Source organism: Arachis hypogaea, chromosome 20 (assembly GCF_003086295.3).
Source record: "Arachis hypogaea cultivar Tifrunner chromosome 20, arahy.Tifrunner.gnm2.J5K5, whole genome shotgun sequence".
Lineage (NCBI taxonomy): Eukaryota > Viridiplantae > Streptophyta > Magnoliopsida > Fabales > Fabaceae > Arachis > Arachis hypogaea.
Genome location: NC_092055.1, coordinates 32,306,385 through 32,321,829, shown reverse-complemented (window position 1 = coordinate 32,321,829; position 15,445 = coordinate 32,306,385). Strand labels below are relative to the sequence as shown.

The 15,445-nt window shown below is 39.8% G+C and overlaps 1 protein-coding gene across 1 annotated transcript in view; it reads left to right on the top strand.

The window, feature by feature from the left end:
* The window catches only part of LOC140183026 (uncharacterized), an 82,693-nt gene that overhangs the window by 51,679 nt on the left and 15,569 nt on the right, over nucleotides 1-15,445 (top strand). Inside the window, exon 6 of the mRNA XM_072231026.1 lies at nucleotides 4,965-6,480. Within this exon, the coding sequence (XP_072087127.1) occupies nucleotides 4,965-6,480 (1,516 nt within the window). The remainder of the gene's footprint in view (nucleotides 1-4,964; nucleotides 6,481-15,445) is intronic.

Genomic DNA, 15,445 nt, shown 5'->3' with positions numbered 1-15,445 from the left:
AATTATCTCATAAAAGAATATTCAAAAGCAAAAATGTTATTTTTATGGCTAAATGTGATAGAGAAATTGAGACGAGAATTTCGATACCAATTTATAGAAATCAGACCAAGATTGACCAACGGGCCAAACCGGACCAACCGGACCCAAAGTGGGCCCTTGGCCCAACATAACTAAACCAAAACCCTAGTTTCAGCACTCTCTCTCCTCACAACACACTAAACACGCTGAAAATGGAGGCTATGGAGGGAAGAACACTCTCTCAAGTTCTTTCTCTCACTTGATCTTCAAACCACCATAACTTTTGATCTAGAGCTTCGATTGCCGCTCCGTTTGCGGCCACGCGTTCACCGCGGAGAGCTCTACAAAACCCATACAATCAATCTTGAGGTAAGCCACATTTTACTGTTCGAAATTTCAGCCCTTGATTTCGAGTTTCATGAGCAAAAATGTTGAGATTTTGGGTTCTTTGATGTTATAGGACCCAACTCTCTTGAAGGAGAAGGTTAATCTTGTCTCCTTGGACCTTGGTGTGGTAAGATTCTCAACCCTAGTATAATTTGTTGTTCTATGATGTTTGGTATTGAGATGTTGTGTATGGGTATGATGATTGTGGCTTAGGTTGTGTATATGTGAATATTGGAGCTTGATTGGTGATTTTGGAAAGCTTGGAAGAGGGTTTTGTGTGATAAAATCTGTTCTTGGAGGTGTTGATACCTTGAGAGCTTGTGGACAAGTGGTTTGGAAGTGCTCCGGTTGAGCTTGGGGAATCGGCTAAGGTATGGTTTTAGTTTCCCGTATCTAATATGTAATGTGGTAGGAAATACTTAGGCTAGAGGCCCTAAGATAGGCATTGAATTGTTGGTGTTGTTGAATGGTTGAAATATATGATGTGTTCATATATGTGATTATGAATATTGATGCCTTGTTGTGTGAAATATGAGAAATGCATGTTGTGATATATGCTTGATGGATGATTGAGGTTGAATTGATGGGTGGTACCATGTTGATGGTGAGTATGATGTTGATTATGTATAATGATGGTTAATTGGAAATGGTATTATTGGAAATTGGGATGAGGAAGGATGTATGACATGATATTGTGTTTGTCCTTTAGCCATTTGATTGAGAAGTGTTAAAATGGTTGGATGTGGTTTTGGAAACCTTGGTAAAGTGTCAATGTGTGAGTTGAGGATGGCTTGTTGTTGATTTTGGTACATTTTGAATGATTTCAAAGAGAAGGATTGAAATTGGCATGTTTGATTGATTTTGAAAAGAGTTGAAAGTGGCTTGTTTTGAAAATGGCACCTTGTGGTTTTGTATGAAAACATGGTTTTTGGGCATACTTTGACGGGACATAACTTGAACTACGGATCTCTGATTTGTGCCAAATCTGTTTAGAAATGAAATTGGATCCGGGATGTCCATGCGTTCGAAGAACGAGTGAAAAACGATTTAAAATGAGGAAGTTATGTCCGTCGGAAGATTGGGGTTTGAATCTGTAAATTCTGCAGCTTTTAACTTAGAAAATTTTTAGCAGAATAACCCCTCGCGCGTAGGCGCACTTGGTGCGTACGCGCCGTTCTTCGAGAAAGCGCCATCCACGCGTGCGCGTACGCGTGGACCTGTTTTCATTCCAAAGTTGATTTTTGAGTTTTAAAAGCCAAATTTCATACTTCTAAGCCTCCGATCTCACCACTTATGTCTTAAATCATTATGATATGCCTAGCATGAGAAAAAGGGCTAGTGAATGTGGTAACTTGCGAGTGAAGCAAGGGAAAAATGAATGATCATTGAGGATCAAAGATGATTATGTGAGATGCGGAGAATGGCGGTGGAAGTGCTTGTTGTGCCATGGGCCGAAGGGCCGTAATTGTTAATGAATTGGCTGGTTATGGATTTAACCGTGAGCCGGATGGCTAGATTATTGCCGTGTTACGGCGGAGCCATGTTTATGGCCAAGTATAAATGCACATATGATGTTGATTGAATTGTGAAGGATTGCACTTCTACCATTGAAGATGAGGGTTTCCCTGGGTAGTAGCAATGGCTAGCCACCATGTGCTCCAGGTTGAGACTCGAAGCTCTTTTGACCCTATGTCGTAAGTGTGGCCGGGCACTGTGAAAGGCCCGGATGAGCTCGCCCCCATAAATATTCACCAGTGATGGTGATGGATAAATATTCACCAGTGAGGGTGATGGATATGGATCATGATTATGATCAAGTTTATGATGAGTATAACTCGAGTTGGGGATGCACGACAGAGGAACAGTCCAATGGCTAGCTACCAGGACTTGTCGGGTTGGCTCTATAACCGACAGATGATATCATCAGCCACTAGGGACAGGCATGCATCATAAGCATACTACATGAATTGTTTGAGATTGCCTATTTGACTGCATATTACTTGCTAATTGCCTAAATGCCTTATTTGTTCCTATTTGTAAATCTCTTGTCTGATATAACTGTGTTTGCTATATTATACTCCTGCTGGTTGTTGGGAGGTCTGAAGGAAGTAGAAAGGGAAGTATTAGTTAGACTGAAGGATCTTTAGTTAGTTGCCGCTTACGGTTTAGCTTGTTTATAAGCTTTGATATTTTCTGGAGGAAGTTCTAGGATTGCCTTCGGATTTCCTCTATTATTATGTATTATATATGTGGAAGCTGTTACCGTACTGGGGACCTCTGGTTCTCACCCATGCGGATTTTGTGGTTTTCAGATGCAGGACGCGAGGCTTCTCGTTGAGGCATGCTGGGGACTTCTGGATTAGCGAAGATTCTTGTTCTCGGGACTCTATCTTGATTTATATATCTTGTTTAGATACTTTTATCTCCATTAAATAATACAAACTGTGATGACTCCTTCTAGAGGGGATTTTGGAGATTAGGTTTTCGGTATTTATGTCCTTTGGGTTTTCCTTGGGGTTTTCCTTATTTTATTATATGTATATATTGCTATGCTCGAACCGGTTACCTTCGCAGCCGGATTTTGAGTCTTGATATTCCTGTTTTAGATACTCTTTATATATATGATCTTGCGTTAGCTTATCCTTTGCTCGTTGTGTTAGTGATCGGAGTGTTGCGCTTTCGAGTTGCGGTTTTTGTTTACCCCTTTTTTTTTACAAGGCTCCTAGTTATAATCAATCATTCATACTACTATACGTACTAAATTTTTGTTTTAGAGGTCGTAATACCTTGCCATCTCTGAATTATGACTTAAGCATAAGTCTCTGTATGGTAGGGTTTTACATTATGGTATCAGAGCAGTTCGTTTCTGTAGAGCCTGAGGAATGGACTGACTATGCTTCTGTGCATTCTCTGTATGTGTGTTATGTGCTGTTAGTATATCTACTTGATATAGTTGGCATAAACGTTCATGAGCATGCATTTGGGACTTTAAAGTACTAAACTTCCGATATTGAGACTGATCAACTTAATATCGATTGTTTGGTGTGTATAGGAACCAGATGGCGCCTCGTGGACGCGGTAGAGGCCGTGGGAGAGGTCGTACTAATGCTCGTGCGCCGGAGACTAACCCTAATGACCCGTTGAACTTTATGACTGCGTTGGAGAATATGGCTGCTGCTATGCAAGCCACTGCTGAGGCTCTTGGTCAACAGATGAACAACCATGGTAATGACGGAGGTGGAGTTCAGGGCCCGATGACACTGGCGAACTTTTTGAAGGTTAATCCACCTAAGTTCAAGGGAACTACTAGCCCGACTGAGGCCGATACATGGTTTCAGGCTATAGAGCGAGCACTGCAAGCACAAGTGGTACCTGAAGGACAGCGTGTCGAGTTCGCTACCTATATGCTCACAGGTGAAGCGTCGCATTGGTGGCAAGGTATCCGTTGTCTTCTGCAGCAGGGTGATGATTATATCACCTGGGATGTCTTCCAAGAGGAGTTCTATAAGAAGTACTTTCCGACTTCTGCTAGGACGGCCAAGGAGCTTGAATTGTTGCAGCTGAAGCAGGGTACTATGTCCGTATCTGAGTATACTGACAAGTTTGAGGAGCTGTTCAGATTCTCTCGTATGTGTCAAGGGACTCCGGTGGAATATGAGGAATGGAAGTGTGTTAAGTACGAGGGAGGACTCCGGAGTGATATTTTCGGTTCGGTGGGGCCAATGGAGATTAGGACTTTCTCCGAATTGGTGAACAAGTGTAGGGTTGCTGAAGAGTGTGTGAAGAGGGCAGCCGCTGAGAAAGGAAGTCACAAAGGATCATTTCCACAGAACCGAGGGAAGAGCTTTGCACCTAGAGGTCTGTCTTTCAAGAGGGGAGGTTCTTTTAGGAGGCCCAACAACAACTACTCCCAAGGGAAAAGGTTTGGGAAGCAGCCTCAGAATGATCAAGCTTGTACTAGGTGTGGGAGTCACCATCCGGGAGTACCATGCAAGGCCGGATGGGGTTTGTGCTACAATTGTGGAAAGGCGGGGCATAAAGCCGCAAGTTGTCCAGAGAAGCAAAAGCAAGGTGCTGGGAAAGCACAACAGACTGGTCGGGTGTTCACCACCTCAGCTGTGGGTGCAGAAGGATCTGAGACACTCATTCGAGGTAACTGTGAAATGGCTGGTCAAACTTTAAATGCTTTATTTGATTCGGGAGCATCGCATTCATTTATTGCATTTGAGAAAGCCCATGAGTTAGGATTGAAGATCGTAACCTTAGGTTATGACCTAAAGGTACATAATGCTACCCATGAAGCCATGGTAACTAGGCTAGGATGCCCGAAAGTTTCGTTCAGGTTCAAGCAGCGTGATTTTGTCCATAATTTAATCTGCTTACCGATGATCGGTCTTGATCTTATCTTGGGATTGGACTGGTTATCTGAGAACCATGTCCTGCTTGATTGTTCTACAAAGTCGGTGTACTTTATGCCGGAAGATACAAAAGGGCCGGTCGTGGTGAATAATTATTACTTGAATTCGATGATGGTGAACTGTTCTGGAATCGAATGTCAGGGTATCCTGTTGTTAACCGCTGGTGTTTCGGGTGATGATCAAAAGTTGGATCAGATTCCGGTAGTGTGTGAGTTTCCGGAAGTGTTTCCCGATGATATTGAGGAATTTCCACCTAACCGAGAGGTCGAGTTTGCTATTGAGTTGGTGCCTGGGGCGGGACCAATCTCAAGTGCTCCTTATAGGATGTCACCGTTAGAGATGGCCGAACTAAAGTCTCAGTTAGAGGAATTGTTGGGTAAGAACTTTATTCGACCAAGTGTTTCCCCGTGGGGTGCTCCAGTATTACTGGTAAAGAAGAAAGATGGAAGTATGCGGCTCTGTGTGGATTACAGGCAGCTGAACAAGGTCACCATAAAGAATAAATACCCATTGCCGAGGATTGATGATCTCATGGATCAATTACAAGGAGCTGGGGTTTTCTCCAAGATCGATTTGCGATCCGGTTATCACCAGATAAGGGTGAGGGGTGAGGATATCCCTAAGACTGCTTTCAGGACTCGTTATGGTCATTATGAGTATACTGTAATGTCTTTTGGGTTGACGAACGCTCCTGCGGTGTTTATGGATTACATGAATAGAGTGTTCCGTCCGTTTCTGGATAAATTCGTTGTTGTCTTCATTGACGACATACTAATTTACTCCAAGACCAAAGAAGAGCATGCGGAACACTTGCGGACCGTGTTGCAAATTTTAAAGGAGAAGAAACTCTATGCGAAATTGTCTAAGTGTGAGTTTTGGAAGGATGAGGTAAAGTTTTTGGGTCACGTGGTGAGTAAGAGGGGAATAGCCGTAGATCCAACTAAGGTGGAGGCTGTGATGGAATGGAAGCAACCAACCACAGTAACTGAGATAAGGAGTTTTCTGGGTTTAGCTGGCTATTACCGAAGGTTCATCAAAGGCTTTTCGCAATTAGCTTTGCCGTTGACAAAGTTAACTCGCAAAGACACTCTGTTTGTTTGGACTCCTGAGTGCGAGGAGAGCTTTCAGGCATTGAAGAAAAAGTTGACCACTGCACCTGTGTTAGTGTTACCTGAGCCGAACGAGTCTTTTGAGGTGTACTGTGATGCATCGTTGAAGGGTCTAGGGTGCGTGCTAATGCAGCATCATAATGTAGTGGCGTATGCCTCACGACAGTTGAGACCTCATGAAGTTAGTTACCCTACGCACGATCTGGAACTCGCTGCGGTCGTATTTGCCTTGAAGGTGTGGAGGCATTATCTCTATGGGGTTAAGTTCCAAGTCTTTTCTGATCACAAGAGTTTGAAATACCTCTTTGATCAGAAAGAGCTTAATATGAGGCAAAGGAGGTGGATGGAATTATTGAAGGACTACGACTTTGAGTTGAATTACCATCCGGGAAAAGCGAATATAGTGGCGGATGCGTTAAGTCGGAAGTCGTTATATGCGTCTTGGATGATGCTTCAAGAGGAGAAGTTGCTCAAGGGATTCGAGAGTCTAAAAATTGGTGCTCGAGAAGTATCTGGAAACTTGTGTTTGAGCCGATTAGAAATCTCAAGTGACTTTAAGTTCGAACTCCTAAAGGCTCATGAAAATGATGAAGCATTATGGAAGGTGTTACCGGCTATCGAGCAAGGAAAACAGTGGAGAGTGTCAGAAGAAAAAGATGGGTTATGGAGATTCAAGGGTAGGATCATTGTGCCGGATGTTGGTACTTTGAGACAAGATATCTTAAGGGAGGCACACAAAAGTGGATTCTCCATTCACCTGGGAAGTACTAAGATGTACCATGATTTAAAGGTGATGTTTTGGTGGCCGGGTATGAAGAATGATGTGGCGGAATATGTTTCAAAGTGCTTAACTTGTCAAAAGGTAAAGATTGAACATCAAAGACCTTCCGGGATGTTGCAACCTTTAGAGGTTCCGCAATGGAAGTGGGAAAGTATTGCAATGGACTTTGTGTCGGGATTGCCAAGGACTAGGACTGGTTTTGATGCTATCTGGGTGATTGTGGACCGACTGACGAAGTCAGCTCACTTTTTGCCCATTCGGATGACTTACACCCTTGAGGAGCTAGCTCGGTTATACATAAAGGAGATTGTGAGACTCCATGGTGTACCTGCTACTATAATCTCTGATAGAGATCCTCGTTTCACTTCGAGGTTCTGGGGTGCATTTCAGAAAGCTTTTGGAACCCAATTAAGCTTGAGTACAGCTTACCATCCTCAAACAGATGGTCAATCTGAGAGGACGATCCAAACACTAGAGGATATGTTGAGAGCTTGTGTTTTGGACCAACCGACGAGTTGGGATCGGTATATGCCGTTAGTGGAGTTTGCATACAATAATAGTTACCATGCGAGCATCGGAATGGCTCCGTATGAGGCATTGTATGGGAGGAAATGTCAATCTCCACTATGTTGGTATGAAGCTGGAGAGAAAGGCTTGTTGGGGCCAGAAATGATAGCTGAAACCACTGAACAAGTCAAGAAAATCCGAGACAGGATGCTTACGGCGCAGAGTCGCCAAAAGAGTTACGCCGATCAGAGGCGGAAGCCCTTGGAATTTGAGGAAGGAGATCATGTTTTCCTGAAGGTTACTCCGACCACAGGAGTAGGTAGAGCGATTAAAGCAGAGAAGTTGAATCCTCGATACATTGGTCCATTTCAGATCCTGGAGAGGATTGGGCCGGTGGCGTATCGGGTGGCTCTACCACCTCATCTTTCGAACCTGCACGATGTGTTTCACGTGTCACAGCTTCGGAAGTACACTCCTGATGCTAGCCATGTGTTAGAAACTGAATCAGTTCAGTTAAGAGAAGATTTGACGCTTCCAGTGGCTCCAGTTAGAATTGACGATACTAGCATCAAACGATTGCGTGGAAAAGAGGTTTCATTAGTCAAAGTGGCTTGGAGTCAAGGCGGTGTTGAAGAACACACTTGGGAACTTGAGTCGGAGATACGAACGGATTATCCGCACTTATTCTCAGGTAATTGAATTTGAATTTTGTGGGCAAAATTCCCAATTAGGTGGGTAGAATGTAAGACCCGGTTAATTAATGGCTAATTAACCCATAAATGAGAATTTATTCTAGAAAGCCAAAAATGTTATTTTTATGGCTAAATGTGATAGAGGAAATTGAGACGAGAATTTCGATACCAATTTTATAGAAATCGGACCAAGATTTGACCGAACGGGCCAAACCGGACCAACCGGACCCAAAGTGGGCCCTTGGCCCAACATAACTAAACCAAAACCCTAGTTTTCAGCACTCTCTCTCCTCACAACACACTAAACACGCTGAAAATGGAGGCTATGGAGGGAAGAACACTCTCTCAAGTTCTTTCTCTCACTTGATCTTCAAACCACCATAACTTTTGATCTAGAGCTCCGATTGCCGCTCCGTTTGCGGCCACGCGTTCACCGCGGAGAGCTCTACAAAACCCATACAATCAATCTTGAGGTAAGCCACGTTTTACTGTTCGAAATTCCAGCCCTTGATTTCGAGTTTCATGAGCAAAAATGTTGAGATTTTGGGTTCTTTGATGTTATAGGACCCAACTCTCTTGAAGGAGAAGGTTAATCTTGTCTCCTTGGACCTTGGGTGTGGTAAGATTCTCAACCCTAGTATAATTTGTTGTTCTATGATGTTTGGGTATTGAGATGTTGTGTATGGGTATGATGATTGTGGCTTAGGTTGTGTATATGTGAATATTGGAGCTTGATTGGTGATTTTGGAAAGCTTGGAAGAGGGTTTTGTGTGATAAAATCTGTTCTTGGAGGTGTTGATACCTTGAGAGCTTGTGGACAAGTGGTTTGGAAGTGCTCCGGTTGAGCTTGGGGAATCGGCTAAGGTATGGTTTTAGTTTCCCGTATCTAATATGTAATGTGGTAGGAAATACTTAGGCTAGAGGCCCTAAGATAGGCATTGAATTGTTGGTGTTGTTGAATGGTTGAAATATATGATGTGTTCATATATGTGATTATGAATATTGATGCCTTGTTTGTGTGAAATATGAGAAATGCATGTTGTGATATATGCTTGATGGATGATTGAGGTTGAATTGATGGGTGGTACCATGTTGATGGTGAGTATGATGTTGATTATGTATAATGATGGTTAATTGGAAATGGTATTATTGGAAATTGGGATGAGGAAGGATGTATGACATGATATTGTGTTTGTCCTTTAGCCATTTGATTGAGAAGTGTTAAAATGGTTGGATGTGGTTTTGGAAACCTTGGTAAAGTGTCAATGTGTGAGTTGAGGATGGCTTGTTGTTGATTTTGGTACATTTTGAATGATTTCAAAGAGAAGGATTGAAATTGGCATGTTTGATTGATTTTGAAAAGAGTTGAAAGTGGCTTGTTTTGAAAATGGCACCTTGTGGTTTTGTATGAAAACATGGTTTTTGGGCATACTTTGACGGGACATAACTTGAACTACGGATCTCTGATTTGTGCCAAATCTGTTTAGAAATGAAATTGGATCCGGGATGTCCATGCCGTTCGAAGAACGAGTGAAAAACGATTTAAAATGAGGAAGTTATGTCCGTCGGAAGATTGGGGTTTGAATCTGTAAATTCTGCAGCTTTTAACTTAGAAAATTTTTAGCAGAATAACCCCTCGCGCGTAGGCACACTTGGTGCGTACGCGCCGTTCTTCGAGAAAGCGCCATCCACGCGTGCGCGTACGCGTGGACCTGTTTTCATTCCAAAGTTGATTTTTGAGTTTTAAAAGCCAAATTTCATACTTCTAAGCCTCCGATCTCACCACTTATGTCTTAAATCATTATGATATGCCTAGCATGAGAAAAAGGGCTAGTGAATGTGGTAACTTGCGAGTGAAGCAAGGGAAAAATGAATGATCATTGAGGATCAAAGATGATTATGTGAGATGCGGAGAATGGCGGTGGAAGTGCTTGTTGTGCCATGGGCCGAAGGGCCGTAATTGTTAATGAATTGGCTGGTTATGGATTTAACCGTGAGCCGGATGGCTAGATTATTGCCGTGTTACGGTGGAGCCATGTTTATGGCCAAGTATAAATGCATATATGATGTTGATTGAATTGTGAAGGTTTGCACTTCTACCATTGGAGATGAGGGTTTCCCTGGGTAGTAGCAATGGCTAGCCACCATGTGCTCCAGGTTGAGACTCGAAGCTCTTTTGACCCTATGTCGTAAGTGTGGCCGGGCACTGTGAAAGGCCCGGATGAGCTCGCCCCCATAAATATTCACCAGTGATGGTGATGGATAAATATTCACCAGTGAGGGTGATGGATATGGATCATGATTATGATCAAGTTTATGATGAGTATAACTCGAGTTGGGGATGCACGACAGAGGGACAGTCCAATGGCTAGCTACCAGGACTTGTCGGGTTGGCTCTATAACCGACAGATGATATCATCAGCCACTAGGGACAGGCATGCATCATAAGCATACTACATGAATTGTTTGAGATTGCCTATTTGACTGCATATTACTTGCTAATTGCCTAAATGCCTTATTTGTTCCTATTTGTAAATCTCTTATCTGATATAACTGTGTTTGCTATATTATACTCCTGCTGGTTGTTGGGAGGTCTGAAGGAAGTAGAAAGGGAAGTATTAGTTAGACTGAAGGATCTTTAGTTAGTTGCCGCTTACGGTTTAGCTTGTTTATAAGCTTTGATATTTTCTGGAGGAAGTTCTAGGATTGCCTTCGGATTTCCTCTATTATTATGTATTATATATGTGGAAGCTGTTACCGTACTGGGGACCTCTGGTTCTCACCCATGCGGATTTTGTGGTTTTCAGATGCAGGACGCGAGGCTTCTCGCTGAGGCATGCTGGGGACTTCTGGATTAGCGAAGATTCTTGTTCTCGGGACTCTATCTTGATTTATATATCTTATTTAGATACTTTTATCTCCATTAAATAATACAAACTGTGATGACTCCTTCTAGAGGGGATTTTGGAGATTAGGTTTTCGGTATTTATGTCCCTTTGGGTTTTCCTTGGGGTTTTCCTTATTTTATTATATGTATATATTGCTATGCTCGAACCGGTTACCTTCGCAGCCGGATTTTGAGTCTTGATATTCCTGTTTTTGATACTCTTTATATATATGATCTTGCGTTAGCTTATCCTTTGCTCGTTGTGTTAGTGATCGGAGTGTTGCGCTTTCGAGTTGCGGTTTTTGTTTACCCCTTTTTTTTTACAAGGCTCCTAGTTATAATCAATCATTCATACTACTATACGTACTAAATTTTTGTTTTAGAGGTCGTAATACCTTACCATCTCTGAATTATGACTTAAGCATAAGTCTCTGTATGGTAGGGTGTTACATTTAGAATGCATTAAAATGAAAATTCTTAAAAATAAGCATAAATTACAGTCAGGACAAATCTTTATCAAAATCATTCATTACTATCAGTTTAATTATGATCATAATCATTTTATATAGTCATCTTTATCGCAATCAACCACATTTTATAATAAATTCTGTTTTTAATAAGAAAAATTTCAATAGCATTAGTGATAGGTGAAAGGGTAGAGAACTTTGTAAGAAGAAATGAAATTCTATATTAAAATATATATCAATATATGCATTTTTCTTGCATTTTTTATGCTCATAATAATTATTTTTTTTGTTATAGGGATTGGATCAAAAGAGTGAGATTCTATCACCAAAAGAGTTAGGAAGTAGATCTTCTGGAGTAAGCAATAAGGAAGCATGACCTTGCATGATAAAGATTTTATGTATTAAGAATTATATGTTAAGACATATTATTGAAAAATGTTACTTTGATATTTTGTTTTTGGATAATGACATTTCAACTATGACTTAGATTATGACTTTTGGATCATGTATGAATTAAAAATATCTTATGATGTTTGATTTATGGATATACCTTTTGGTTATTACGAGATTTTTAAATGAGTTTTGAAAATATCATTTTAAAAAGCATAAAATTGTCATCATAATTAGGTACAAACGGCGGTTAAAAACCCCCATTTTAAATAAAAATGATGCCATTATACGCTAGTAGAAACGGCGGTTAAAAACTGCCATTTTAAACGAAAATGATGCCATTATATTTTGGTGAAAACGGTGGTTAGAAACTACCATTTTAAACACAAAAGATGTCATTATATCCTGGTAAAAATGATAAAAATGGCGGTTATAATGGTAAAAACAGTGGTTAGAAACCGCCATTTTAAATAGAAAAGATGCCACTACATCCTGGTAAAAACGGTGGTTATAGTCGCCATTTTAAACAATTCAAAAATCGCCGTTTTACGCGAAAATAATGGCGGTTATAAACCGCCGTAATAATCAGAATGGCGCCTAGAATACCGGCGTTTCTTGGAGGCGCCGTTTTTGGTAATAATGGCGGTTAGAATCGCCGTAATTTCCAAAAAAAATTGCCATTTGAACCTTTTTTTGTAGTGGCTGTTTTTCTTTATACTCTCTTATTTCCTTCTAACTTTATCAGCACTCAACATGTTCAATGAAATTCTTTAGCCGAATTCACTTAGGTTTGTCCATATGTATGTGTGCAGAGTGCAGAAAATTTCTTATGTAGATATGGAGCCATTTTTCTATTCATGAATATTCTGGTTAATTATTCAATATTGGATTCATTTCTTTGGGACTTGGTTAAATCATACATGTTTCTTCAATAATCTCTCACGATTTATGTCGACATTCTCCATGATTTTTTCTATTTTTCTTGTCTTGTCTTAGCTACCATAACCAAATTCATCTAGTGAGATAAAGCTTAGTTGTTATTGTCTAAGGATACAATGTAGCCATTTATGATGCGGATTTTGCAAACCATAAAGTACTGGCAAGTGCACCGGCTGGTATCAAGTAATACCACGGGAGTGGGTTATCGTTCCCACGAGGATTAACAGATTAAGCAAGCAATGATCAATTAATTATTCTAGTCAAACAATAAAAAATATGGGTTTCAATAGTAAATAACATTGAAAGCAGAAAATTAAACAAGAATAAACTAAAATTGGTTAAGAAAATAATATGATAAAGATAATTAAGGTGTCAGAGATATTTAAATTTCAGGACTAACAATTATTGCTATCTACTTTGATCATGCAAAGATATAATTCATGGTAAAGCCTAAGTGATTGAATTTCAATTCCTTGTTAATTCAATCTTTTCTAACCTAATCAACCGTTAATTCCTTGATCAATTAATTGTGTTAAAAGGTTAAGTTCAACCTCTAATTTAAGAACCACACAATTCTTAAGAACCCAGAAATAATCCGATTATATGTCACGTATCACAATAAATCCAGATAATGAAGAATTATATTATGAGAAAAAATTTCAAGATTTAATTCCAATGATGTAACTTTTTCAAGATTCAAAGAGATTCAATTTAGATCAGGGTTATTTTCCAATATTCTCTAATCCTTAAGATGAAGAAAGAAACCAATTCTTGAATAGAAATCAATGCATAAATCAAAAGTAGGAGAACAATAATATTAATCCATCAAAATAAATAGAGCTCCTAACCTTAACGATGGATGTTTAGTTGCCCATAGTGCAAAAAAATTGAAATCCTAATCTAATGTGTAAAACCTAAAACTAAAAAGAAAGAAAGACGGAAGAGAGAGTACTCTTGTTCATTTCTTTCTTCCCCTTTTTAAAGCAAAATCTTTTATTCCCAGCATCCAAATGTATTTCCCTTTTTTTGCAATCAAATCTTATCATTAATAATGATTTTTCGGGTCCTGGGCTTCGACTCTGGCGTTTAGCGCCACTTGGGTGGCGTTTGGCACTAGTTTTGATGTAATTCATGACTCCTTGCCGCCCGTCTGGAGTTTAACACCGGTTTCCTGGCGTTTAGCACCGAGACTCCCGCATGGAATGGCATGTGGGATGCGATTTGGCATTTAGCGCCGATGTCACGGCATTTAGCACTGTGAATCCAGAGAGAAGTTATGGACTATTATATATCGTTGGATAGCTCTGGATGTTGGATTTCTAATGTTGCTGGAACCGTGTCATTCGAACCTCTGTAGCTCAAGTTATGCTCATTGGAGTGTGAAGAGGTCAGGGTTGACAGCATCCATGAATTATCTCTGCGCTTTTCTTTAATTCTTGGTTCCTCCTTGTACTTTTGCTTCTTTTTTCTAACATTTTCCTAAAAGAATCATGAAACTAAGAAAACCAAAGTACTAATAGAATAGCCTTGAAAATCATATAATTACCAAGCAAAAATCATAATTTTTCTATAAGAAATGCCAATGAAAAGTGCTTAAGATGCTCATGCATCAATTTATTGCCTAGAGAGAGGTTTCCTTCATTATATTGTAAAGAATAGATATGTTTCATTCATTATCTATTTACCTCCCTAGTCCAGAATTAATCCTTCATATGTTGACTTTGCTTTTATTGCAGATAGAGTGACTTGCCATCATGATTAAAAAGGTATCAATTGGAGCTACTTGTTAACGTTTACCTAAAATATTTTCTTCTTCATCTTTTTATATTTATGTGATATGCTTTTTTAACTTGATATTCATTATTCTACTTGCAGAGTAAGCACTTGGTGGTTTTTATGAGTGTAGGAATATCAACTTCTTGTGTTATACCCGATTTTAGAGGTCCTAAGAGAATTTGGACACCTCAAGTGATGATTTTGAATCTTGCAAATTCTTATTCTCTGATGAAATTAAGTTTTTATTCCCCTGATTTATCCTAATTCCTAGCCTAGTTACTTGGATTTGTTTTGAACCTGAGATTGCCAAAGGGAGACATGTTCCTACACTATATCTTGTTGAATTTGAAATCAAACCCAGAATTTTATGTTAAATGTAGGTTTTTCTACTGAAGAGTCATAAAGTACTGTGATAATTGATATTGTTCGACAAAGCTATTAAAAATTAAGTTAGATGCTGCTATCATTTGCAATGCACTCATTTCTTATAAAGAATTTTCAGCTTGCTCCTATTATGCAGAAGCAACATAACCACCAAGTGAATATGTTTTTAATTATGATTTTCTTCTTGGTTTGCTTTTTGGGTGGTTTATGTAACACCCTAATTAGCCTAAGCCTTACCTCGCGTCGTAAAGCAAAGGTTAATCAGAGATTACGACAGCTCTAAGCTCATACATAATATATATATATATATATATATGTAGAAAGAATAGTATAATCTAGAAGCTCGATGAAGGATATAGCTAAAAAAACAGGATTTCAAAGCGCAAAACGTACTAATGAAGATTCGAGCTTAAAGCACAAGAAACAGACAAGATATAACAAAAGATAAATATATAATATTATAGGGAACTAGTCACGACTCGCGGAACTTAAGCCGGCTAGTCATATACAAGTATACAGAACCATACACAGTGAAAACAGCTTATACAAGTTTTGTTCTCTCAAAAACATACCTCTAGGCAAAACAAAATACAAAAGAGAGATGTATAAACAGATAAACCAAAAAGACTCCAAAATAATCCAGGATCCTCCGCTTCTGTCACCATCCCAAGCAACTTACCGAGGTGGGTT